This window comes from Rhamphochromis sp. 'chilingali' (assembly GCF_963969265.1).
Source record: "Rhamphochromis sp. 'chilingali' genome assembly, chromosome: 19".
NCBI lineage: Eukaryota > Metazoa > Chordata > Actinopteri > Cichliformes > Cichlidae > Rhamphochromis > Rhamphochromis sp. 'chilingali'.
In genome coordinates, this window is record NC_137946.1 from 15207186 (window position 1) to 15235100 (window position 27915).

Genomic DNA, 27915 nt, shown 5'->3' on the forward strand with positions numbered 1-27915 from the left:
GACTTATGTCCAGTAGGATATTGACTTAACACTTAATACACATTTGGTTTAATTTTTTTCATGAAGCACATTTTATTTACAAGTCAAAGACAAAATTTAGATATAATTTTGAGGTTTCTCAAATATGTACTGCTGCACCTTACTTTCCCAGGAACCGCCGTGTGGGAGAGAACGTGTTTGCTGTGGTGCTGGCCAGCCTGGTGGCATTCCTGGGGTTCCTGCTGCTGCTCCAAGGCTTTTTCAGGGACATTTGGGTCTTCCAGTTCTGCCTGGTCATTGCTAGTTGCCAGTACTCCTTACTGAAGGTACCTCTTATTTATGTTGTTTCTCTTACCAAAAGTCTTCAGCAAGTAACTTAATAATCGTCACTGTATGACCAAAACTTGTGTTCTTACAATGTCATAACATATAAGTGCTCAGTCTAAACTAAACTCTGAACCCCCGTTTGGTCCTGTGAAAATCTCTAAACAGATCGCGCAGGTGGAGATTTGGCAAAATCATATCCTGTCGAATTTAATCTTACTTAGAGCTTAGAGATTTGATGTTCATTTAAAAGAAAAAAGGGGGAAAAACAAATGGTTGTCAGACTTAGCCTATGTAAGACCGTTATAAGACTTTCTCTTACAACGCATCCTCTGTCAAGAGTACAATAATTGTGCAATTTAAAACAAGTCCAGTAATATGATACTGGACTTGTTTTAAAGCAATCTTTTAACATCATTGTTGTAGGAAGACTAAGTGCTCAAAATCCAGTCCAAGGGTCACAACAATTTTCAGTTAACCTGGTTAGCTAGAGCCAAGCAATTGTCGTTCCTATTTTTAACATACACGTGAAAGACATGAAGCCTAAATTCCCTGCCTCTTTGTTTTAGAGTGTACAGCCAGATGCAGCCTCTCCCATGCATGTGAGTAGTAGATTTAGGAATCCACATTTTATAAAATACTTTTGACCTTAAAATTATGGTATAACGTTGTTTCTCTCCTTGTCTGTTATGTAAAAGGGGCATAACTGGATCATTGTGTACAGTCGGCCAGTCTACTTCTGCTTATGCTGTGTGATGATCTGGATCTTTGACTTATCTGGGCGCTCTGGAAGTCTGCAGCCCTTCTCTCTCTATGGCATCATCATCTTCTCTGCGCAATTCCTGCTCTGTGTCAGGGATGTGCTCATTGGTTAGTATTATTCATGGATTCTTTTACATCAGGTTGATGTTCAGATTGACAGTGCTAGCATTGCTACATGCAGGTCTATCTTTCTTATTGCAGTGTTAATTAAATAGCCCTTAATATATCCTGATTGTAACACTGCTTTATGCAGGAGGAGGATTAGTGGGTTTTTAAACTGTAACCCATTTTTAAACACAATTTCCCCTCTTTTCATCCAACAGTGTTTGCCCTGTGTTTCCCAGTCATTTTCCTGTTTGGGTTGCTACCTCAGGTCAACACTTTTGTGATGTGTCTGCTGGAGCAGATTGACATGCACATTTTTGGTGGAACTGGTAAGAATATTATTACACGAATGGGATAATCGAATACTTGGAAGTTGAAAGTGTTAGACCATTTTTAGGAGGACAGTTTAAAAACCATGTGGTTATTTGAACACATCCTTGTGTTTATTGGTACATTTGAACACAGCAAAGTTTGTTTTGTTTTTTTTAAAATGGTCACTACACACTATCACAGTAGGCAGTTAGATGTATGGTTATTGTTTCCGCCTTGGGAAGGCCTGGCTTCAGTAAACAATGCAAATAAAAATTTTTAAAAAATGAGAGATTCTGCTTGTGCATTGCTCAGAGAAACTAGTAAAAACAAATACTTTGAGTATTTCTGCCCAAACAGAATAATGAGAGTTGTCTACCGTTTGTGTCGTTGTGTCTCACCCATACCAGCCTAATTGTGTCTGATCTCTCTGTATTCTTTCCTCAGCCACTACCAGCCCCCTTTCATCTCTGTACAGCCTCATACGCAGTGTGCTGGTGGCTGCCCTGCTGTATGGATTTTGCCTCGGTGCCATAAATGTAAGTTGAACCGACTGACTGTCCCAGTTCGCACCTGTTATTAATGTGCGTCATGGGTGATCTGATCACAGGTAGACTGCTTACTCTCCACATATGTCTCAAGTGATCATTTGTGATTGCGTGTCACTTCCCGGCTCGGCATCTATGCAGACATACAGTATTATGTGTGTGAGCCACCACTCTCTTCTGCAGCAATTTATTGAAAAATGAGGAAATACGGATCATATGCAGGGCAAAAACGGAGTTTGTACAATTCTTATGAGCTTGATAGTCAAAATTTAGTATGAACACCTTTATTTTTTAATATTATGACCTCCTAGGCAAGCATTGCTGTAATTGTTAGCGCTCAGCTGTAAAAGGCTGATGGGGTATTGTTGTCACCCCTCTGGGTGGGTGAGCAGGTGACGTGAATACAGTAACTAACTAGAGAGTGAGGCGATGTAAGGTTTTCAGTATGGTCGAATGATTCATTGGTCGGTGCTAAGCGGCTTAACAGAACATTCTTGTCCAAGGACTGGCCTGAATGAATGAAAAAGCAGCCAATGGCCAAAGAGAAAACTTTGAAAGCCTGGATACCTATTGCTCAAGATCACTTTAAAAATTACAGGTCTAACTCCTTCGAAGCAAAATATAAAGAAATAAGACTGTGTACTGTAAAACAATATTATTTCAGTGACAAGTGGGTTTGATTTTTAACTGGTAAAAGGTAGAAATGCACTTCCCCTGACTATTCAGCTGGAAATTAAAAGAAGAAATCAAAACAGTGCAAGCTGTGTTTCTATTCCTTGACATGTTCAGGCAAGCCAAGTCGCCAAAAGAGCTGTTAATGTGTGATTATGTTAGTGTCAGGTGTGAACTTACTGAACACGACATGGAAGAGTTTGAACGTGTTTTTCCTATTACAGTCGTCTATTTGACTCCCCCCCCCCCCCCCCCCCCCCCTTTTTTTTTTTTTTTTTTTTTTTTTTCCATCAGGCACCGTGGGGGGACGCCCATGTTCCAGTACTGTTCTCCGCGTTTTGTGGGCTACTCCTGGCCTTATCCTACCACCTGAGCCGCCAAAGCAGCGATCCTACCATCCTTTGGTCAGTATTTCCTGTTTCATATCGGCAATGATGGTCTTGGGAGTCTTTATTGAATCTTCTTTTTAGATCCAGAATAGATTAACAGTTACTTAAAGAAGTCTATATAGCAAGATAGATAGCAAGTCTAAAGTGTAGTTTGTGTGTTTTACAAAGTTAGCTACAATCCAAGACATAAAAATGATGCTAATGGCCAAGAGACACTGCTGCTGTCTTGATCATCTGTGAAGACTTTGATGATAGATTGTATCTTTCTGTGGTATTTCTTGTAACTCTTTCTTTTATGCTTTTTACCCGTAACATCAGGTCACTGGTCCGGTCTAAATTATTCCCAGAACTGGAGAACCGAAACCCAGAAGAACCCCCTGTGGAAATCAAGGACCCTCTTCCTGATAAGCTACGCAACTCTGTGGTAACTACTGTTGCTCACCAGCCTGCAGTTTAATTTTTATGTAATGATTTAATTAGCTTTAAAATCAATCTGTCTATTTATAGAAAGAGATTCTTCATTCGGACCTCGTCATCTGTCCCCTCATGGCTGTGATTACCTTTGCCATCAGTGCCAGCACAGTTTTCATCGCTCTTCAAGTTAGTTGGAGCAGTATGCATGACCTTACTCTCGCATCATTTTTGTATATAGACTTAATTAAAATGTTTCTCTTTTTGCTCTTGCTCCGCAGCCTGCTCTTAGCGTTGTCTTATACATCCTGGCTGGAGTTGTTGGCTTCATTACACACTATCTCCTGCCTCAGCTCCGCAAACAGCTGCCATGGTTCTGCCTGGCTCACCCTTTGCTCCGCTCCAAAGAGTATAGTCAATTTGAGGTCCGAGGTGGGTGTCTGATTGCATCTTTTATCTTCATTCACATGCACAGAAAAATAACAACATCTAGAAATACATGTATAGTATAACAGGCTTTGGAAACTGAAATGTTATAAGTTGTTCTAATTACAAAAAGTAAGATCTCCAGCTGAAAGTGCTCTTGAGAAAACACTCCCGGCAAACTTCATAGGCTGCTTCACCAGACAATACATAACTATTTTTAAACAACAGTCAGCTGCATATTTTGAATATGATTTGAATATCATTGATTAATTAAGTAATATATATTAAGTAATATATACACTCAACACTAAAAATAAATCAGTTATTTTATCTCAAGATTTTTGTGTTAGAAGTTGTTTAAAATGATCAAATTACTGTCATGTCTTCTTGAGTTTATCTTTAAATATTTTACAGACAATTTTTGCAATGTTTTTAATAGTGCTAGTCAGCCACAACTTTAAAAGCATCTGCTTAATATTGAATAGATTCTCCTTGTGCTACTAGAATAGCTCTGATTCATCAGAACATGGACATTGGAGCCTTGGGGTGTCTGGCACTGAGATGGTGACAGTGATAGTTCCTGTGGGCCAGTTTAGGCTTGATTTTTGAAATTTAGTGGGCAGGCCTGGTCTCTTTATTGAATTCTTCAGGCAATTTCTAAGCATTTTTGCAGTGTGGTAGAGCATACAAGCCTGCTGGAGGAGGATGGGTGTTTCTGGGAGTATCGTTACAACCCAGAAACATCCACATGAATCCCAAGTGAGTAACACTGATCTCACAATCCTGCAGTGATGATCAGATCAGTTTTATTCATGTCATCTGTCAGTGGTTTTATTGTTGTGGCTAATTAGTGTATTGAACCTCTTTTAAAACTTCACTTTTCTTTTTCTTCACAGCTGTGGTGGGATATCTGCAGTTTGTGAATTACTCCACATTTGTAACATATTTTTTTTTCTTTCTGTTTGACCCAGATGCTGCTCAGTTGATGTGGTTTGAGAAGCTGTACGCATGGCTTCAGTGTGTGGAGAAATATTTTATCTACCCAGCTGTAGTGCTGAACTCCCTGACCACCGAAGCTCGAACAGTGGGCCAGAATCACAAAGAGCTGGACATCTAGTAAGCATTTCCTCGTCCTGGTTCTGTTAATATTTTAAATGTTATACTGTTATACTTTTCTTTATCTCTGCTCCCTGTGAACATGTGCTGTCTGCTGGATGTGTTGAACTCTCCCATGTGTGCCTTATGTCCCATCTCCCTCTGCTGTCTTCTTTTTCCCATCATCCCCAACCGGTGGTGGCAGCTGCCCCTCCCTGAGCCTGATTTTTTTTTTTCTTCTGGTCTTTTGATAGTTGGTGTTTTCTCTAATATTGTACCCCCTTTCCCTACAGTATAAAGTTTCTTGTGGGGACAGTTGTTGTGATTTGGCACTATATACATCCATTCGAATTGAATTGAACTCTTGAAACGGGTGATTTTAAAAATGTGAACATCAAGAGAAATTTGTCAGGTTTTATTTCATTAAACAGTGTAGTAGTATATTGTATGTTACCTGTGATTTTCTTTTCTTTGAAGAAGTAGTAGTTTGTTTTCGTCATTTTCAAAAAATGAGTGTGAGAACCACAGTGAAGATTTTTACAGCAGTCTTTGCAGTCGTGTAAAAAACTGTGATGATTCAGTAGCTTTTAAAGCTTCAGTTCATTCAGTTTTGTGCACTTTTCTTTGTGCACAGCTCCATTAAGGTCCCACCACAGCATTTCAGTTAGGTTAATGTCTGGACTTTTTTGGGGCCATTGCAGCATCTTAATTTTTTTAATTTTCACACATTTTGTGTAGATTTGCTGCTGTGAGTGGAATTATTGTTCTGTTGCACCAACTCACTTTTGGCTAAGGACACACTGGCTGATGCTCACTTAATGAACTTTTTATTAGCAGCAACTTGCTGCTACTTACACTCTTACAGTGGGGCAAAAAAGTATTTAGTCAGCCACCGATTGTGCAAGTTCCCCCACCTAAAATGATGACAGAGGTCAGTAATTTGCACCAGAGGTACACTTCAACTGTGAGAGACAGAATGTGAAAAAAAAATCCATGAATCCACATGGTAGGATTTGTAAAGAATTTATTCGTAAATTAGGGTGGAAAATAAGTATTTGGTCACCTCAAACAAGGAAAATCTCTGGCTCTCACAGACCTGTAACGTCCTCTGTAAGAAGCTTTTCTGTCCCCCACTCGTTACCTGTATGAATGGCACCTGTTTGAACTCATAATCTGTATAAAAGACACCTGTCCACAGCCTCAAACAGTCAGACTCCAAACTCCGCCATGGCCAAGACCAAAGAGCTTTCGAAGGACACCAGGAAAAGTATTGTAGACCTGCACCAGACTGGGAAGAGTGAATCTACAATAGGCAAGCAGCTTGGTGTGAAAAAATCAACTGTGGGAGCAATCATCAGAAAATGGAAGACATACAAGACCACTGATAATCTCCCTCGATCTGGGGCTCCACGCAAGATCTCATCCCGTGGGGTCAAAATGATCATGAGAACGGTGAGCAAAGATCCCAGAACCACATGGGGGGACCTGGTGAATGACCTGCAGAGAGCTGGGACCAAAGTAACAAAGGTCACCATCAGTAACACACTACAACGGCAGGGAATCAAATCCCGCAGTGCCAGACGTGTTCCGCTGCTGAAGCCAGTGCATGTCCAGGCCCGTCTGAAGTTTGCCAGAGAGCACATGGATGATACAGCAGAGGATTGGGAGAATGTCATGTGGTCAGATGAAACCAAAGTAGAACTTTTTGGTATAAACTCAACTCGTCGTGTTTGGAGGAAGAAGAATACTGAGTTGCATCCCAAGAACACCATACCTACTGTGAAGCATGGGGGTGGAAACATCATGCTATGGGGCTGTTTTTCTGCCAAGGGGACAGGACGACTGATCCGTGTTAAGGACAGAATGAATGGGGCCATGTATCGTGAGATTTTGAGCCAAAACCTCCTTCCATCAGTGAGAACTTTGAAGATGAAACGAGGCTGGGTCTTCCAACATGACAATGATCCAAAACACACCGCCCGGGCAACAAAGGAGTGGCTCCGTAAGAAGCATTTGAAAGTCCTGGAGTGGCCTAGCCAGTCTCCAGACCTCAACCCCATAGAAAATCTGTGGCGGGAGTTGAAAGTCCGTGTTGCTCGGCGACAGCCCCAAAACATCACTGCTCTCGAGAAGATCTGCATGGAGGAATGGGCCAAAATACCAGCTACTGTGTGTGCAAACCTGGTAAAGACCTATAGTAAACGTTTGACCTCTGTTATTGCCAACAAAGGTTATGTTACAAAGTATTGAGTTGTATTTTTGTTATTGACCAAATACTTATTTTCCACCCTAATTTACGAATAAATTCTTTACAAATCCTACCATGTGGATTCATGGATTTTTTTTTCACATTCTGTCTCTCACAGTTGAAGTGTACCTCTGGCGCAAATTACTGACCTCTGTCATCATTTTAGGTGGGGGAACTTGCACAATCGGTGGCTGACTAAATACTTTTTTGCCCCACTGTAATTCTCTAGGAATTAAAGGTGGATTTAGTTTTTCTGTATAAAGTGTTGCGAAAACCTTTCTTTTCACATCACTGTAAAATTATGCACACTTCTCTGCAAACTCTAAAGAAAGGGGTTAAACTGTAGCACGTACACGCAATCACTAGCACCTGTTGTTGAATAATCATTTCATTTCTTACTCTGTTGTTGTAACCATATGTTAGCATATGTTGATTTTTTTCTTCTCCCCCCCCCCCCTCTCTTCCTCGAACCCTCCAGTAGCCGAGCTTTCTTTATCTCGGTAGCTGGAATGAAGCTGCTGCGTTCGTCCTTCTGTACCCCATCGCAGCAGTACGTCACACTGTGCTTCACCACACTCTTCTTCCACTACGACTATCCACACTTCTCAGAGACCTTCTTAATCGATTACTACTTCATGTCCATTCTCTTCAGCAAGGTTAGAAAAATTTCATATTTGTAGCATTCTTTCGTCACAAATGATTTTGTTCTACTTTAGAAACAGCTTCCTGCACACAAATAGTCTTAATCGTCTTATTTCTGTAGCAAATATGAATACTATTTTTACATGCGCATGTGTGTGAGAGTTGATAATGATGAATGTTTGAATGTTTTCAGATGTGGGACCTGCTGTACAAGCTGCGTTTCGTGCTGACCTACATTGCCCCCTGGCAGATCACTTGGGGCTCAGCCTTTCATGCCTTTGCTCAGCCCTTTGCTGTGCCCCGTATCCTTATTCAGCTTGATTTTGTGATAGTAGGAATACACCAGTGCCAAATTTAAGGTTGATAGAGTATAAGATGGCAAATTGTAGCTTTAAGATGTGACAAAGGTATTTTATGTTGCAAGATTATTGAATTGTTTTGCATTACTGCACAGAGGTTATTGTTATTTTGTGCTGTATTCTTTATTTTGATAGTCTTAAGTGTCAGTGAAGTTATTCAGTGGAGATTTTTGTTTTGCTTTGGGGGTTTTGGTGACATGTCCTTAACTCTTGCTATTTCAGACTCTGCTGTTCTTTTTGTCCAAGCTGTCTTTTCTGCCATCTTCTCCACACCTCTCAATCCTGTCCTTGGCAGTGCTGTATTTGTCACCTCATACACCAGGCCCGTTAAATTCTGGGAGCGCGACTACAAGTATGTGTTTGGTTAAATAACCTTTGCAAGTGTGAAACTGTATATCTTACACTCTTAATATAAATTAAATCTATTTGGTTTTAATCCTAATTTGTCCTGTTTACAGCACCAAGAGGGTCGATCATTCCAATACTAGACTTGCCACCCAGTTAGACCGCAACCCAGGTATGCCACAGTGTTCCCTCCTGTCGATGCTTACCGATTTTTGTTCTGAAATGAAGGTGACAGTCTGTTTTGTTTTTATCATTAAGGTGCTGATGACAACAATTTGAACTCTATTTTCTACGAGCACCTGACCCGCTCTCTGCAGCACAGCCTCTGTGGAGACTTACTGCTCGGCCGCTGGGGGAACTACAGCACGGGCGACTGCTTCATCCTCGCGTCAGACTACCTCAACGCTCTGGTCCACATCATCGAAATCGGCAACGGCCTTGTGACCTTCCAGCTGAGGGGTCTAGAGTTCAGAGGTCAGCAGCTTGCGATGTTTAGAGCTCATAAAATAGTAATGTAGTTTTTAGTTGTTTACCATCTTGTTGTGACGTGGACATCAGTCAAATGTTGTGAAAAAGTACTTATTATGGGGATGTGGTGCTGTAGCTTAATCAGTAGTTAAAAAGAGGTTTCTGATGGCACTAGTTTCCCTGGAATATAAAGCTTTAGGTGGCAGCAGACGTAGAAGTTTCTCGATTTAACTTGTCATAAAGTAAATGTTAAATAAATGTAAATGTCGTCACATTATTTCATGCCGATAGAAAAATTACACGATTGACGATGAAATTCGTACCCTGTGCAATTATGTCTGCCATTAAGTATGAAATCTCCGTGGAAAATGAAGGCTTGATTGCAGAGGAATGAGGGGGAGAGATTGAAAAGTCGTCTAAAGCCACTTCACCTTCATATTTTGAAGATTACTTTGTGTTTAAGTTCTTACAGCATATTTTTATTCTTAAAAGAGATCAGTTTCACATCTGTCGGTTTATTTTAAGGTCATTGAGGATTCAAAAAAAAAAAAAAGTTGTGCGTCAGCCTCTGAAGAGGTTGTCACTTGGCAAAGCGGGGCTTTATGATCTATAATGATACGACCTTAAAACCGATGATTTTTTTGGTTAAGTTTAATCTTTTTTTATTTTTTAGCTGAGTAAAATTATTCAAGGCCAAGCATTATTCAAGGCCAAGCAAGTGTTTCTACCTGTTCTTAATCATATCGTTCCTCTTGTTTCTCTCCTGCTGGAGTCTGTGACAGCTGCTAGAGCTGTAGGGTAAAAGATTATTAAATTTGACACTCTGACTTTGACAGTCATTTCACCAAGTTTCATTATAATGTCTCACTCTGTCACGACCAGTGAATGAGTGATTGGAGCTCTCTTTATGCACACAGCTTTTAAAGCGTTTAAAGAATATGATCACACTGTCACTGGATTCGTCGTATCTCAGAAATGCTTTGACCTATTGGAGACCTATTGGCATTTGGACACCACATCAAATAATTAGGTGGTGTTTAGCCTTAAATAAGCATAACATCTCTTATTGGTTATACCCCGTGTGACACATGTTAGCCTAATTTGGTGACTCTTAAAAACCTCACCAAGATTTTATTGATTTTAAAACTCATTAAAGTCAGTCCAAATTAGCTGAAGAGTCTCATGTGTTGACATGAAACCTATGTACAGCACCTCTTACCAGCGTAATTTTAGAAAACAAAAAAGGTCACCTTTTAACACAAGATACTTTTTCTGATTTTATCAAAGTTCATTTTCTGCAAGGGGTGGCAGTCTAAGCAGAGATATCAACATTTTCCTTTCCCCAGCAATCTCCTACAGCTCATCTGGGCAGAAACTGAGGCGTTTCCGAATTAATGGAGAGCTATAATCTCTCCAGGGTGTACTGGGTTTGCCCCAGGGCTGCCTCTCAGTAGGACATGCCCCAGAACACCTCATGTAGGAGGCATTCTAGTCAGATCCATCAAACTACCTCAAATGTGGAGGAGTTAGTGGCTCTTTTCTGAACTCTATCACCTTATCACTGTGGGAGAGAGCAGTCACCCTTCAGAGAAGCTAATTTCCACCACTTGTATCAATGATCTTGTTCTTTCAGTCACTACCCAGAGCTTGTGACCGTATGGGAGCTGGAGTAGCTAGAGATAATTGATACCTCTACCACAACAGACCAGTGCAGCATCCAGTACAGATACTGTGCCACTCTGTCAATCTCTTGCTCCGCTCCTCCTGACTCATGAATAAGACCCAGAGATACTTAAACTCCTCCACTTAGAGCAGCAACTCATCCCAGATGTGGAGGATCTCCTTCGTGTCATTGTACAGTCTTTACCTTAGAGTATAAAGCACCTTTAGATAACTGTTGTTCTGATTTGGCGCAGTATGAATAAAATTGAATTGAGTGAAGACACCCATTGGACCTCAGACTTGGAGGTGCTAATTTTCCTCGCAGCTGCAAACTGCCTTAGCCCAAGCTGGAGGTCACAGGCTGACGAAGCCAAACAAACCAAGAACAAAGACGAGATCCTGAGGCCACTCAAGCCAAAACCGTCAGCCAATTACAACACACGCAGAAACTCTGTCCATAAAAGTTTTAAACACATTATGCAGATATATATTTTTTTGAAGTTGTGTTTTCCAGGCAGATTGTGTCAGTGTCATCTGTTGGAGCCCTTTAATAGAGCAGCTAATCCTTATGTTTCACATCTTTCCAGGTACCTACTGTCAGCAGAGGGAGGTAGAAGCAATCACAGAGGGGGTGGAGGAGGATGAAGGCTGCTGCTGCTGTGAACCAGGTCACCTGCCTCACATGTTGTCATTCAATGCTGCCTTTGGACAGCGCTGGCTGGCCTGGGAGGTGGCTGCTACAAAGTACGTGCTCGAAGGCTACAGCATCAGCGACAACAATGCCGCCTCCATGTTGCAAGTATTTGACCTTCGTAAGATCCTCATCACATACTACGTCAAGGTGAGCCAATGTTGAGGAGCTGTTTTTACTCTGTTCTCACATCATGCTTTTTGCGTTTTATTGCAGTTGGTTTTGTTTACTTTAGTTGACTCGAGGCTGTTTTACTTCTGTGATGAAGAGCAAGTCATAGAAATTTAGAAGCTAAGATATGAAGCTAAAATATGCACATACTTGTAATCCTTGATGTGGATTTAAAGCTGTCTACAAAAATGTTTTCCTAGCGTGACTAGTATTTTGGATTATGTATTTGTTGTGTCCAATAGAGCATCATCTACTATGTGAGTCGATCTTCTAAGCTGGAAGAGTGGCTGACCAATGAAACAATTCAGGAGGCTTTACGACCTTGTCTCGGATCAAACTACGTAGACAGTGACCCCACCTTCAACCTGAACATTGACGAGGACTATGATCACAGAGCGTCCGGCATCACCCCGTCCTCATTCTGCATGGTTTACCTGGACTGGATTCAGTACTGCAACAGCAGGCGCCAGACAGTAAGACTCCTCCACAACATTTAAACTATAATGTCACATGCGTGGGTTGCATTTGTAGTGCTTTTTCCCTTATGCTACACATATTTTGATCATAACGGATCAAGTATATCTTGCTTTCATGTGCACAAGAAGATGCTATTTGGTCGCATTTTTCTAAATGACATCTGTTGTCTTCCACTTTATGTCTGTCATTAGGATACTTTTTTCATCATTACAAACAAGTGAAATGTTTAATAACAGAAATACAGAAGGCATTAAATGTACAACATTGCACAATTTATTTGTGCTTCACTGTGTTTTAGCCGGTGACTTGCGAAAGAGATTCTCCACTTGTCAACCTCTGTTTTGGCCTCTGTATCCTGGGAAGAAGAGCCTTGGGCACGGCCTCACACAGCATGTCAGCAAGGTAAGTTCACCAGGCCGCACAACCATGTCTGTCACTGTTGCTGATGCCATGCATATATATGCTAAGAATATGGCAGATTTATTGTTGTTTTGTTTGTTTGACAGCTTGGAACCGTTTCTCTATGGCCTTCATGCACTCTTCAAGGGAGACTTCCGCATCACATCTCCTCGTGACGAGTGGGTGTTTGCGGATATGGACCTGCTGAATCGGGTCGTAGCACCAGGAGTGCGGATGTCACTCAAACTGCACCAGGTACCAGAGAAGAAAACTAGTGCTGGAGTGCCAATATTTACTCTTTTTTTTGATACTGAAGTGAGACTGTTTGTATAATCTGTGTTTCTTTCAGGATCACTTTACATCTCCAGATGAGTACGAGGATCCTATGGTCCTGTTTGACGCCATCACTGCCAATGAGGAAAAGATGTTGATATCACACGAGGGTGACCCCGTGTGGCGAAGCGCTATTCTAGCAAACATGCCTTCACTCCTAGCACTGCGCCACATCATGGATGACGGCAGTGACGAGTACAAGATCATCATGCTTAACAAGAGATTCCTCAGCTTCAGAGTTATCAAGGTCGCAGCTTGTTACGTTTAGCACTTCTTCTTTTTTTGTCTTGTTGTCTCTGACTCATCACATGCCTGGATTGTCAGATCCTCATCTCTCTTTTTTCTGCCCTCCATAGGTGAACAGAGAGTGTGTGCGTGGGTTGTGGGCGGGGCAGCAGCAGGAGCTGGTTTTCCTGCGCAACCGTAACCCCGAACGAGGAAGCATTCAAAATGCCAAACAAGCGCTGAGGAATATGATTAACTCCTCGTGCGACCAGCCCATCGGCTACCCCATTTACGTGTCCCCCCTCACAACCTCTTATGCTGGGGAACACAGCCAGCTCCGCTCTGTGTGGGGAGGACCAGTCAGCCCACACAACATTTACACCTGGCTCATCAGCAGCTGGGACAGGTGCAAATTCTTTGCTTAAATAAATGTACACATGAGCTTTAAGAGAGAGTAAACATAACTGTAACATATGTCTCCCTGCAGGTTACAGAAAGGGTGCGGGGCTGGCTGCAACAGCGGGGGGAACATAGAAGACTCAGACTGTGGAGGCGGCTCCACCTCCATCTCCACCAACCCAGCTGTTCACACCACCCAGAGTACACCAGCCTCCAGCCTTCCACAGCCACACATCACCACTGTCCAGCCCTCGATGGGTAAGAACCGAAACAGAAATGGAGGTGTTTTTGTTAGCTTGTTATGGTCACATGAAGATGAAATGTATTGCAAGTATTTTATTTTTAGGAGTTAAAAGTGCTTTTTTTTCTTACACTTCAGGCACAGACAACCCTGTTGGTCCAACCCAGAGCTGGCATCACCACCCTCAGCCTCTCCCATTAGCTCTGCTCAGCCAGTCAGAGGGCAGAATGGAGGCAGGACTTCTCTCATCCCTACAGCGTACATCCTCCATCCAGGGTCTCCTGGGCCAGCAGCTGTCCAGCTCCCAGCTCTCCTTCAGCAGCTCAGTGGCTCCTCCACCTCTGCCAGGCCCGGAGCGCTTCTGCCCAGCAAGTCTCCTGGAGAGCTCGGGGCACAGAACGGGCCAGCGGGCTGGCCTTGGCCCGGGCAGCGGACTACACTATGAGAGCCACTTTAGCAAGTGGAGTTTTTCAGGGAGGAAGGGCTTTAATGGACCAGCTTCAACGGAGGGGGAAGGAGCACCATTACAGACCATACGCACACAGGTAAGGAGACTGTCCATAGTTGTTCAGTTCTTTAAAAAGATCCAGAAATACAGATACTCACGCTCAGTCAGTACACTCTGATGCATAAATCACCTGACTCTTTCTCTATTAATCAAACAAATCCAGCAAATTCAATTTCAATTTTATTTCTATAGCACATTTAAAAGTCACAGGTACAACAAAGTGCTTCACAGACGAGCCATACTTGCAGGTTTACAGCAAAAGAAAACAATCAACAACAAAAATACAGTTATAGGATGGTACTATTGCAACAAGCATGAACCGGGAAGAAATTAAGCTAAGTAGTTTGAAAGGCAAGCTTAAACAAATGGGTTTTTAACCGTGATTTGAAAGATTGAATAGTTTCCGACGCACGGACATCAACCGGCAGGCTGTTCCACAGTTTTGGTGCAGCAAAAGCAAAGGCACGATCCCCCTTCGTCTTTAGTCGAGACATTGGTTGCATTAGGAGCCCCTGATTAGAGGATCTGAGTGCCCTTGTAGGGATATATAAATTAAGAAGGTCAATCAAATAACTGGGTGCCAAGTTATTTAAGATTTTAAAAGTGTATAGAAGAATTTTAAAAACAATACGGTACTTGACAGGAAGCCAATGGAGGTTAGCTAGAATAGGAGTGATATGATCCTGTCTTCTAGTGCCGCTTAAAAGGCGTGCTGCGGCATTCTGGACTAATTGTAGGCGTTGGATGAGGGAGAGTTGGAGGCCTAAGTAAAGAGAATTACAATAGTCCAGTCTAGAGGTTATGAAAGCATGAATGAGCCTTTCAAGGTCCTTGTGTCGTAGGTAAGGCATTGCCTTCGAAATTTGGCGTAGTTGGTAGAAGCTGGTTTTTACCACTGCAGCCACTTGCTTATCTAATTTGAGGGAACTGTCCAGCACTACTCCCAGATTTCTGACAGTAGACGATAGATGGCTGGCATAAGAACCTAAGGTCCCCGATAGCTGTTTCAACGGCATATGGCTACCAAAGACGATAATTTCTGTTTTGTTTTCATTGAGGGTAAGCGAGTTATGAAATAGCCAGTCTCTGACATCACACAGGCAGTTAAGCAACAGCAATAGCGGGGATTGGAGATCCAAATCCAGAGGGAAATAGACTTGGATATCATCCGCATAGCAGTGGAAAGAGATATTGTGATTTCTGAAAATTTTTCCCAGGGGTAGCAGATAGATATAGTCCTCCTGTTGTTAGTAAATCCACTCAGACCATTCTGTTTTATCAGATCAGTGTTTTTTGTAGAGTTGCTTACAACTGAGTATTCGCAATATGCTAAAGTAAATAATCAGGCACATGGACAAAATGGAAAAGAGGAGCTTAAGAAGAATATGCTGTGTTTCTATGGTTACTGCTTCCTAGATTTGAGTCTTGCTTATGTTAACCCCCAAAAATTGTTCCTTAAAATATTTTAATGTCTCTTCAAACCCACTCAGGGCATTTTTTTAGAGTGTTTGGGGATATTTTAACAGACCAAATGTCTGAGGAGTTCTGAGACAACAGAACTGATAGATTGATCAGTAATGAAGTAAATCTTTAGTTATATTTCTGCCTACATGATGTCTTTACAGTAGACGGTAAGCAGACAGCAGACGATAGTCACACCTACTGAGATATTGCATTAAGCTCATTTGAACAGATGCACATATGCAGTGAGTGGCTTGTTGTTGTTCAGTAATTCAAACAGGAAGTGGTTTATAAATATGGCATGCTTTCTCAGATCATGATCCAGATTGCTCAGTGGGACGTCCTTTTTGTACCTGTGCCTGTGCGAATGACTTGATTTGCTTTTGTTTGGACCTCGATGATACAGATTTTGACAGCACGTTGAATCATTTTGTTTTGTTCAGCTGTGAATATGAAGCAGTGGGCTTTTCTTTGCCTGCCTTGTTGGTCGTGCTGTTGATAAACGCACTTAATCGTCTTCTTATTATCAATCTGTCTCTTTCAGCCTGCTCCTCCTGCATCCCTACAAGAGGCCGGTCTAACGCAAGATCCACTGGGAGCCACTCAGACGACAGATCCATCCCCGGACCCTCCCACTCCCAGAGAGGAATCCACAGAGCTGCCTTTACTTGATCACCTGCGCTGAGTCTGCACTATTGACAGTTTCTACAGTGAAAGCACACCGCAGTTGAATGTGGACCGGTCCAGTCCGGACTCATTCCAGCCTTTGGGACTCATTCCATGAACTGTTGTTGAACTAACTCAGCGCAGCCACAGTTTGGAAGTCCTCTGATGGCACTTTGAATCAAGCGTGGATCTGGGAATATACACATCACTCTTCTTGTTAGTCAAGAGAGAGCTAAACATAGCATGCTGAGCTGATGCACGTCAGACCATGAAATCATTTTAGCCAACCTGTTTATTCCAAAGTCAGCTTTCATCACAACTCGTAAGACCTGATGATGTACTCATTTTTAATTTTACATTTTTTTCTTTTCCTGACTGAGCACTCGCTGTCTCTACAGCCAACCATTTGGTTGTAAAAGTAATGACAGGCCAGTGCAAATTATAAGGGATATTTTGCTTGAGGATTGTTTATTTTTCTATACTGGAGACTAGAGGACAATCTCTAACTTGACGTCTGCAGCAGCATTAGGTTTTTTTCTGTTTGTTTGGGGGGCCTCATAATAAATCCAGAAAAAGAAAAAGGACCAGTACATTGCTGTACATGCAACTAAAGGACGCGTGGAGACCACAATAAGCCTTGTTTTTGTTTTCCCCCCACATGTAACCATCCTCGCCGGACAGTTGTGCATCAAACAATATTTCACATGACATATTGGCTAATTTCAGGAGCCTCCACTTCTTTTCCCCTGCACAAATACACATATTATATGAGGAAGAAGAAGAAAATAAAACAAGAAAACATTATTCTTGTACTCTGGCCCATTTTCCTGCAGAGGTGCCTGACTATATCAACAGTTCTGTCTTGGAGCAAGTTTCAGGGAACACCCCCACTCCCCCAAACAAAAAACAAACTCCCTTCCAGCCCAGCTGACATGTGGTGCTTTTACTGCTAGTTTACAGCGTATGTAGGCTTGGACATCGTGGAGTCCTGTATCTGACTAGCAACCTGGAGAACTTCAGACAGAGCTGGTTTCCATTAATCAGGATCAAACAGAGGACGAGTCAAATCTGTGAAAAATTGTGTTGATCACAAATTCACAAGCTGGGAGTGTAAGGAACTTTTTTTTTTTAATCCTCTTTTTTTTTTTTTTTGCTTTGGTGAGTGGAATGTCTTCTATTTTTTGTTTTTTACTTGAATCTTCACGAATCCCTCGGTGTCAAATGTGCACTGAGTTTGTTTTCTTTGGATTACTGATCACTAATGTCCTCCCTGATCAGATCCAATCAGCTCATGGCTTTCTGAATAGCCGGGGTCCAGGCTGCTTTGTGAGGAGAGCTGTGTTTGCTAGGGATGCACTGATGTCTAAAATAACAGTTTGTCTGATACCCATATATATTTTTAGCTGCTTGTTTTTCTTTTGTTTTTTAAGTTACTTATCCTCCTTTTGCACCAGGGAAACAAAAGACGTCTTCATTATGAAACTATTTTAAGTCCTCCTCCTCCATCATGCTGTTGATGTGACACTACCGACAACCATTAGCCACTGGTTAACTGACCATGTGATTGGCTGATACATCAGTGTATCCCCAGTGTGCTCTTTGCCTGCAGTCTGGGCCTTTCTGTTACTATACTACTGCTTCTGCATCTCCTGCTACTACTACTATAATACCCACTACTACTGCTGTTTCTACAACAGTTAAATCCAGCGTTTTAGTTGGAAATAAACAAAAGCTGAATAAATACTGAAAGCAAAGGTGGAATATTTATTTGATAATGTCTTACAGATGTCTTTAACGGGGTTTGTCTATATGGTGTGTTGATATATTGAGTTGGAAATCTGCCTTCTGTCTACCCTCCCGCCCCCTCCCCTCAGTTTGTTTGGTGTCGTCACGTTTGCACCATCTCACCAACGGCTCTTTTTGGTTATTTTTAAGTGTGGAACATAACTGGAAGTGTTCCTGAAATCGCTTTAAGTTTGTTTCTTTTCCCACGCCTTTATTTTTATTTTTTTTTACCACTGTGAAAAGCAGAAAACGGGAGAGTTTCATAAAACAAAAAATAAAAGAAAAACTTGCAGTTCTGTCAAAAAATTTTAGCCCCAGAAGTTTCCCCGGGTCCACTGGCTTTGTCCCCGACGGTTTCCGGCTCTTCGCACTGGGTGAAGAATTCTTAAACGACCTCGTGCCATAGCATGAATCGCCATATGCTGCTTTTTCCTCATAAATGATTTGTTTGGGTTTTGGGGGGGTTTTTTTGTTTTTGTTTTTTTTCCCCTTCCCTGCTGGAAAGTTGGATGGAGGCCAGTGTTCTCAGGGTGTATACTGGGAAAGGAACTGACTGCTTCTGCAGGAAGACTTACAATAGATGCTCCCTTTTAGTCCCTCTTTTTAAGAGATGTTCTGCATGCTGTTAAAGGCAATTTTTTTTTTCTGCGCAGTGTCCCCCCCCCCCCCTTCCCCATCTAGCCATTTTAAGCTTTTTAGAAGATAAAGCTCAGCAGCCTCCTCCCCCCCCTCTCTTTCTTTTAATCTTTTGAGCAGCCCTTAGTTTTTTGGGGGTTTTTCTCCTTTTTTTTTCTCGAGTGGCTGTGAAGAAACAGGTAAAAGTGTGTCAGCTTCCATCTTAAACTGCATTAGAAACTCCCACAACTCAGGAAAAACAGAGACTTTTCTGATCAGTGCTGTTTTCTGTTTTTCTTTTTTCATTTATTTTACTTCTAAACGATGGGGAGCTCGACTTTTGTTCAGTTTTGCTTTTTTTTTTGCCTTTTAGTTGGAGTCGGGGAAGCACAAGTTGACAGACAGATGTGAGTGTCCAAAAAAAGGGATTTCTTAATCTCTGACGTTCTGTACAGCATGTTTGTTATATAAATATATTTAAAATATAAATCTATTTTATTATTGGATTTTTTTTTTGGGGGGGGGGGGGTCTTTTTACATCAAAGACACTATGCTGATGTTTAGGGGAGGGACTCTCGTGTTTACCTGTAGAAAGACACCTGAGTGGAGAGAGGCGCCCTCTCCACATCAAGATGTGCAGTTTGGGAAGAATTGGTTCATACTTCTTTTGCACAAAAATGTATCATACACCATCCCACTTTGTTATAGTTTTGTTATTTTTAGTTACTTTTGGAGGGGCGGGGTCTTTTATTTAAGAACTTTAAGTCGATGTTAAATGTTCTGTACAGTTTCTTTTTTTTATGTGATTTTTTTTTCCCCCTCCTATTTAAATTAAAGGTTTTTGTCTTTGTTTGCAAATTAACTGCTGTGTGATTTTTATTTTCTGGCATTTGTCCTGTTGGTCTGTTTTTTGCTGTTGTTTTTGTCTGGAGGATTTTCAATCTTTGTCCTAGCAGCTTAAAGCCTTGTGCTACAGTAAAAACAGCACCACTGAGCGGGCACTCGGGTTTAATTAAACTGTACGCTCACCTGTCCACTTCATCGGGTAATCTGTTTAACTTCTCGTTAACACAAATGTCTCCAAGGAAAAATGGATTTGGTGTAAACAACATGATAGCATCATGTTCAGCATGGTGGTGGAGGGGTGTGGGGGATATTTTCTTGCACACTTGGTACCAATTAAGCATTGCTGCGGAGCGTGCTCATCCCTTTTTGACCACAGTGCTTCCAGCACTATGGCACTGTACTCAAACAGCTGCCACAGTCACCAGATCTCAATCCAGTGGCGCACCTTTGGCATGTGGTGAAACAGGGGATTCACATCGTGGATATGCAGCCAGCAAATCTGCTGGAATTATGTGCTGATGTAATGTCACCATCAACCAAAATCTCTGAGGAATGTTTCCAGCACCTTCTGATTTGAGGCAGCACTGAAGGTAAAAGGATCCCAACCCAATACTAGTGAGGCATACCTAATAAAGTGGCCAGTGTGTGGCTGCTGAAAATATTCAAAAGCCAAAAAAATGCTCTAAAAGCAGTGTCACTGTCCTCTTACACTGAACAGTTCAACCTCGCGTCCAAGGAAAATGCTTGGTTTTCTCAAGAGATTTACAAGGAGGAGTTGGATTGAAAACCCAATGACATTTCCCACTGGCAACCTAAATTTATCGACTCTGATAATGTGCATAAATGTTCTCGCCTGATGCTTTCAGGGAAATGTAGGTATTTGTTTTATTGAGAAGTTAGATGATTCCACTCTTGTTCGCGAGGTCCATGTGAAGCAGAAGCCAGGTAAGAGCTTAGCTCAGAATTATGACCAAAAACAGGGAAAACTTACATGAAAGATGGTGACTTGACTTTGAGTGCAGTTTTTTGTCTTTGGTTAAAGCTGAGGGGATCATTGATGGTTACCTTTAAAAGCTGGTTTGGAGGAAATGAGCATAAATGAGACGCATTGCTATCACACCTTTCAGAACATTTATTCCACTTTTATTTCAAAGTTTCTGATGCTTTACAGCTGTGGAGTAACATTCAGGGAACACTGGTCTGGGCTGCAGACATCTTTTACATGGATACATTAAAAAGTCCCGAAAGTCTTTGAGAAATCAAACAAAAGAGCGTTTCATCAGGGACGGCGTGTACCGTATCTCGTTATAAAACTCATCCTTGTCTCCTCTCCCCTTCCTCAACCTCCCATCCTGCCCTGTGTGATGGAGCCACAGAACGAGCACCAGCAAAGCCAGCAACAGCAGGCACATAGACAAGGTCAGCAGCACACCCTGCAGTACACCAGAGGGACTGTCTGGGGCTGGGCAGAAATACAAGAATGTTTTATCACAGGGCATAAAAACTCTGGCAGAGGGTTATGGGTGAACAAAGAGGATCTTACTGCTGTAGATGGATAAGTTGATGTAGCAGTTCTCTGTTCCCAGGGTGTTAGTGGCGGAACATCGGTACAGGCCGGAGGTCTGAGAGGACACGTTGACAATTTGAACAGAGCCCGATAGTTCACCTTAGAGAGAGGAAGACGAGTATGACGGTGAGTGCGCTGTCTTACAAATCTCATGCTTAATATATATTAAACTTCCAGCATTATATAATGGCTAAAAAATTAGAAAGGAACACTTTTTAATCAGAATATAGCGTTAAGGCAGTTAAACTTTCTGGGATATAGATGTGGTGAGTTAAGTATCAGAGGGGGTTGTTAATCGGTTTCAGCTGCTTTGCTGTTAATGACAATAACAACAGGGGCATTGAAGGCCAACAATAAGACAACCACCAAGACAGGAATGGTTTTACATGGTGGAGGACTCTGCCATTTTTGTCCTTCTCATTTTTTCTGACTGTTTTCAGTAGTGGTTGGTGGTGTCAGACAAGCTGGGGTGAGTATTAGGAAATACTCACCCCTAGGGTCAGGGCCAACTGCTCCAGGATAACACATAACTATGTGCCATTGACAGAAGGTTTGCTGTGTCTCCCAGCACAGTCTCAAGAGCATGGAGGAGACAGGCAGTTACTCTAGGAGAGCAGGACAGGGCCGTAGAAGGTCCTTAAACCATCAGCAGTACCAGGATCTGATCATCTAGGCAACGGCACCCTGACCCATTAGATATCAGGATGAAATCCTTGGATTGTCAGACTCTACGCTGGTGCAGTGGGTCCTGGGTTCCTTGTGGTGTTTGACAATAACCCGACTTCACGTGGTGAGAAAATGCAGACAGTTTCTGGAGAATTAAGGTATTGATATCATTGACTGGCTCCAATAGAACACCTCTGGGACTTTATGTTTCAGTCCATCCGACACTGCCAGGGTGCAGTTCAGACAGTCCAGAGCTCAGTGATGCCCTGGTCCAGATCTGGGAGGAGATCCCTTTGAATTTGTCTTTGAATTTAGTCTTCTGTAGGTTAATAATTTTCATTTCCATCAAACAAGGTGGCATCCTTTCTTCTGTTACCCGGTCCACATCAATATAGATATCCGGCAGGATTTTTTCCCCCCAATGAGATCAGTTGTGTTTCTAGGTATTCCTTTAATTATTTTTAAGTGGAGTATTAAGCTTATTTCCAGGAATATGTATTTTTAAGCTTGAACTCTTTGCATTATTCATGTTTCAAAACAATCCTTATTGATCCTATAAATGGCTTTATTTCATCCACCATCTGAAGAGGACAAACTGAGCTTCCCTCTCTTTGAGGATCTCCGCACTACTTCAAAGAAACCTTCTCCTGATTGGGTGCCCATCAGAAGCAAAAGATCTGACAAGCTGGTGGGTTGGGGCCACTATACCGAGTACCTGTGGCTGCGAGGTAGTCATATTTATCATATCCTCCTAAGAGTAGAAAAAACTGTCAAAAAACAATAATTTAGAGCATTTAGGATCACCTGCACATGTGTGAACGCTAATATCTAAAGCGTGTGTCATGTATGAGTATTTAACCTGAGAGAAAATAAGCAAGAACACATCAGTGCTCTTTTTAAAGAGCATTTGACTACTTTATGTTATTAAATTCACTTTAATTCGGTTTATATAACACCTGTTTACAACAAAAGTTATCTCAAGGAAGTTTACATTTAAAGAAAAAACCCTACAGTATTGGGGAGAGAAGCCCAGCAGTCTAATGGGTAAGAAGAGCTCCCTATTAATAGGAAGAGACCTCCAGCAGAACCAGGCTCAGGGAGGAGAAGCCATCTGCTCCAACCAGTGAGGGAGTGAGTGAAAGTGAGCATTTGGAAACCACCAGACAGCAAACAGGACAAAACACAAAGCAGGAGTTAATGATATGCATTAGTGGGAGAATAACCTTCATGATGATGACATTTCTTTCCACTCAAGTGTTTATATAGAAAAGCTTTTTTTCTTTTTTTCTTTTTAAATCAAAGATCTTTGATAAAAGCTCTTTTGTACCACATCTGGTAAAACTCGTGTTTTAGCCACAGGTCTCATGCTGAGTGACATAATTATTTCTGTGGGGAAAAACTGAAATAAAAAGCTTATCCCATACACTGGAGACTAAAGTTAAAGTTATATTTGCTAATGATGCTCCAATTCAGTCCATCCTTTCTTTAAATAGTCGATTTTGTTTTTCTAAGAAGTGCAATACTAAATTTCTCTTCCATTTAAACAGTCCTAAATACACTTTCATTTTAAAACACTTATGACTTTAATACGCCTTCCTTTTTTTTCTATAGCAGACCCATGTGTGCGTGTTTTTGCCTTAAGTGAAAAAGCTACCAAGTGGTTAAATACTTTTTAATAGGCACTAAATCTGCTTGTCATAGCCGGAAGCCTTATTGCGCTATAATGGAGTCAATTATAATATCCATCATATTTCACTTGCACTATTAAATTCAAACATTTATTGTGCGTCATTTTAGGGTCATTTAGTTGACTCTTTTTGGACTTTAAGATCTAAATAACGATCTGCACACAAGATTATTTTGATTCAGCTCAAGGGGTGCTTTAAGTTTAATACATATCCGTGTGTGTGTGTGTAACTGACTCTCCATGTTGATGGGAAGGGAGATTTCATCTGGATTCAGTTTATCCCAGCGGATCTCTGGAGTGGGGATGCCCTCTGCCACCAAGCAGGACAGCCTGACACTTCCTCCCATATTGATGTCTCCATCCCACTGGCACACAGGCAGCGAAGGCGGCACTATAGATGACCCACAGATGAATTTCTTAAAAGATGTGATACAAACCGAGACGACACACATTTGAACTTTTAAGCCGGTGGCTTTTAGAAGCAAAGCTGAAAGATGGTCTGTAAAAATTTAACTATCTGGTAAACCGCTGACTCAATAACATTTAAACTCTCTTGTATAAATGGATTTATCAATGTATGCCTCTGGGATAGCATTCCAAATTTCACATTATCTGTGCTTTTTATCTGTATTACAGCTAAAGTTAATGGTGTGTATTTTGGGGGGTTGTGGTCAACTGTGTTGTCATATCAACATGTGACAACACAGTTTAAAATAGTCTTGTTTTATTGTTACAACAAGTAATGTTGCTGTAACAACAGAACATGCTCGTGCTTCATTATGCTCTGCCTGGCTCTGCTCTGCAGAAGCTTATTTCTGCCACTGAAAAAAAAATGTTGCTATTTATAGGTCAGAATTTCAGGTTATTGTCTCAAAGGTTTGAGTTATCTTAAAAATTTGACTTAGAAGTTTGAGCAAATTAAGGCTCATAACTCAAAAATTTGAGATGAGCTGAAATTTTGACTTCCAAGAACAAAAGTGCTTCTAAGCATATGCTTCACCTCTATTCAGATTATGCGTCCTTTGTCCCAAAAGCATGGGAACTGCTGGATTTACTTTAGACAAACCTTTTATCACATTACACTCACGTTATAGCAGCTCTCCCAAATCAGTTTTAACCTTCAGGGATTGTGCAATTCTCTGTCAAAATTATGAGATCTGATAAGGTTTCAAAATATTTTTCCTTTATTGGATGCACTCTGCTTCAACCAAAGCACTGAACAACATTATGTCTTTATCAGCCGATTCACACCAGAGACAAACTCGGTTTATCAACTAAGATAGCAGAATTCACCCTAAGAGCTGTGTGAATGTGTGTTGCCAAATATTATAGAAATCTTCCCAGCAGGTTGTTCATTGGAGGAAAAGTCACAGAGCCACCAAAGTCATTAGGAAACCTCCCCTCGGCCGCATGATTGTATCTAGAAAATTGTGTGAGTCTGAACTAAAAAACAGACTCACCAGCAGCACCACGATTGCTGTCGGCAGGGCTACAAATGTTTTAATTAACCTAACCTGTTTGGCTCCTCGGTATTTGCTTTACAAATAAATCCACAGCAGTTTTGGCAGATTTGGTTTGGAAAACAACAAATATCATAGTCAGAATCACAGAGAAAAAAAAAAGACAAATGGATCACCAATTCCTGCTTTGGTAAATGGTCATAATGTGTGAGTGCTTCTGCCAGCTGCTCAACTCTCAATAACTTACCCAGAACACTGAGCACCAGCTCTCCGATGCCGGGATCTGTAATCTCCGGTGGGTTGTTAACCATGCAGCGGTAAATACCAGCATCTGAGACCCGTGTGTCGTTTAGCATGATATCTGCACTCAAAGGAAGACCTGCACAAGGAGCACATGAAATAATGTTTTTGTCTGTCTTCAGTATCAAGTTTCATCTATGAAAAGAGGATCATCTTACATTTTACCTGTGAAACCCACCCTGCCAATGAGGGAGGGGTCTTCAATCACCTGCCCGTGATCGTACACAATCACCTGGAAATCAATTAAAACAAGGATGTCAAAGTCCATTTACATTGTGGGCCACAAACACTTTGATCTTAAGTGTAAAGATGTTTAGCTACACGTTTAATCCTGGGGATATATAAGAAAATAACTGCAGTTTTAATGGTACGCCTCAGTTTTTCTACCCAATAAAGAAATGCTGCTGCAGTAAGTGAAAAAAAAAAATCAGTCAGATCGATGTTTTAGGTTTAAATTGTAGAAAATGGGCAGAAAAAGTTCTGGAAGCTCATTTCACAGTTTGTCCTGTAATTCACAGAAAATGTCCTTTTTTAAAATTTGGATTTGGTGTGTGTGTGTGGTGCAGTATGAATGGTCACTGGGAAGACCTTTGCCAGAAGGAAAAGCTGTAAAACTTATTCCCTGTTTCACATTTTCCAAAGCCGTCCAGGGGGCCAGATACTTCTGGCCCCTGTGCCTTACGTTTGAAATAAACTGATTTAAAACAAACGTTACTCGAACACAACAGGATATGTAGAGAATATAAATGGACTGGAACTTATATAGCACCTTTCTACCTGAACACTCAAAAGGCTTTATACAACATGCCTCATTCTCAAGTGCTTTCTATGTGACGCACTACAGGGTTGTTCTTTGTGTGTGAAGACATTTCTCTTCAGTATCTTGCCCACGGATACTTTGGCATGCAGACGGGAGCAGCCAGGGAACCTAACCGCCAAGCCTCTAATTAGCAGATCGCCTGCTCCACCCCATGAGCTACAGCCATGCTAAAATATGCAATTGCAAGGCATCACCCTGACAGATGTATTGCCACACCTGTATCGGGGCCTCTGGACTGGAGAAGGGAGTCAGCGTCCAGATGATGTTGAGTCTGGAGAGGTGGTTGGAGGCGGAGGTGTAGAAGGAGCAGGGCAGGACGACAAAATCCCCTCGAGCCACCTCCAGACTGGATTCTCTCATGGTTACCCTGAGCGCAGCTAGGAGGGGGGAAAAGATTCAAATGAGACGAGCATTACCTATGACATCACACAGGTATTTCTTCTTGTTTTATCGTCACCCATCTGCTGTTTTTCTGCTGACGTGCAGACAGCACCAGGCCTCACTCTCCCCTTCATTACTGCAATAATGAACCTCCTCCCTCCTCCTCTCTGCCATCCCCGGGCCCTTTTGTGTGCGTGGGAATTGAGCGAGCACAGTCGTCGTTAATTAAACTTGACAGCTCTGAGGTTGAGCCAGATCCGTCACAGGACGAGAAGAACAACAGGCCACTTCACTAGGATGTGTTTGGTCATTTCTCTTGTTGTTTTTACGTAGATCACAAGTTCTGAAAATGCTGGCCTCAAGAGAGACTTTCATTAAGACTCAAAATGTCAAACATACTGTATTGTATTAATATTAAAAGGTCACGCTTTAGAGGCAGTTGATTAATAACGGCACTAACATGAATAAAGCCCCTGTAGCTCGTACTAAATAAATATCATCTCATTTGATGAATTTGTGCATGTGTATACAGCGAACAGTCCACGCATGCATCAAGAGGTCGCCCACAGTCTTACATTTCTGTCTGGAAAAGCTTAAATGCTTCTTTCTAAATACTCATAAGGTTTTAGGTTATTCATGTCACGTCTCCTTTTACACTAGAGAAGGAACCTTCTGCCTTAGCAATATCCGTGCAAAGAATCACAGAGTCGCAGCAAACATTCGTGAAACTTTGCAAATCCTTCAAACACTCGAAGCTGCTGCAGTGTACTAAAGCAGCAATAATTCAATCTTTTCTTAAGACAGGCCTACTCACTGTTCTCCTGAGCGGTGAAACACACACACAAGGTCCAGAACATCCATCTCCCTGTAGCACCCATAGCTGTTAGGGAAGACAGAGAGGCAGTCATCTCATCCCTACGGTCTCCAAGCTGGTGGCCCAAAAAACCCAGGCATGCATGATTAATGTATCGAGTGCTGCGATCAACCCCTCCCTGTTATTTTCACTCTCTGTCTCTGTCCCGTTGTCAGCTGGGAGAATTTTCTCTAATTAGGTTGTCAGGTAAGCGAGTGCACAAGGAATTTTTCTGCTCCTATTAGCTGTTCCTACAGTGGTACCTACAGCGTGAGCTTGTAGTCTAATTAGTTAGTGTAGCGTGACGAAAACTGCAGCTGCAGAAGCTACAACGTGCATGTATTCAGCAAGAGGTAAGCAACATGGTGCGGCCATGGGAGTGTCAAACCTTCATGGTTGTTTTCCAAATTCAGGAGCATCTTATGTTTCATCTTTGCAGAGGTGAAACAATCTGTGCACCAGGTATAGTAAACTAACTGAACATATTCTTAAAATGGATTCATTTGTCAGCAAATAATGCTCATTTATGTTCATAATCCATACAGCTTCTTCCATCTATGCAATCCGGGGTCTCTGAGGGGGCTGGAGCTGATTTCAGTCAAAATACAGAGACCTGTCCA

General features: G+C 41.8%; 2 protein-coding genes across 3 annotated transcripts in view; one reads left to right on the forward strand and one right to left on the reverse strand.

Annotated features, from left to right (window-relative positions):
* Positions 1–19250, forward strand: part of LOC308387064 (pecanex-like protein 3) — a 32792-nt gene extending 13542 nt beyond the window's left edge. For both annotated transcript variants that reach the window (XM_080866942.1, XM_080866943.1), the window contains exons 13-36: positions 152–305; positions 873–905; positions 1002–1173; positions 1389–1499; positions 1927–2018; positions 2994–3103; positions 3407–3512; positions 3596–3688; positions 3781–3931; positions 4897–5041; positions 7747–7924; positions 8104–8212; positions 8492–8621; positions 8728–8786; positions 8873–9088; positions 11332–11585; positions 11849–12079; positions 12382–12485; positions 12590–12737; positions 12832–13062; positions 13172–13446; positions 13528–13697; positions 13819–14225; positions 16194–19250. In XM_080866942.1, the coding sequence (XP_080723068.1) occupies positions 152–305; positions 873–905; positions 1002–1173; positions 1389–1499; positions 1927–2018; positions 2994–3103; positions 3407–3512; positions 3596–3688; positions 3781–3931; positions 4897–5041; positions 7747–7924; positions 8104–8212; positions 8492–8621; positions 8728–8786; positions 8873–9088; positions 11332–11585; positions 11849–12079; positions 12382–12485; positions 12590–12737; positions 12832–13062; positions 13172–13446; positions 13528–13697; positions 13819–14225; positions 16194–16334 (3820 nt within the window). In that variant the 3' untranslated portion in view covers positions 16335–19250. The remainder of the gene's footprint in view (positions 1–151; positions 306–872; positions 906–1001; positions 1174–1388; positions 1500–1926; positions 2019–2993; positions 3104–3406; positions 3513–3595; positions 3689–3780; positions 3932–4896; positions 5042–7746; positions 7925–8103; positions 8213–8491; positions 8622–8727; positions 8787–8872; positions 9089–11331; positions 11586–11848; positions 12080–12381; positions 12486–12589; positions 12738–12831; positions 13063–13171; positions 13447–13527; positions 13698–13818; positions 14226–16193) is intronic.
* Positions 17427–27350, reverse strand: LOC308387065 (immunoglobulin superfamily member 11; the record flags this gene model as incomplete). The annotated part of the gene is made up of 7 exons (XM_080866944.1): positions 17427–21023; positions 21105–21227; positions 23717–23872; positions 25189–25320; positions 25407–25473; positions 26278–26438; positions 27257–27350. 7 exons carry the CDS (start codon positions 27348–27350, stop codon positions 20821–20823), a joined length of 936 nt encoding a protein of 311 aa, XP_080723070.1. The 3' UTR covers positions 17427–20820.
* Between the last annotated feature and the right edge of the window lie 565 nt (positions 27351–27915).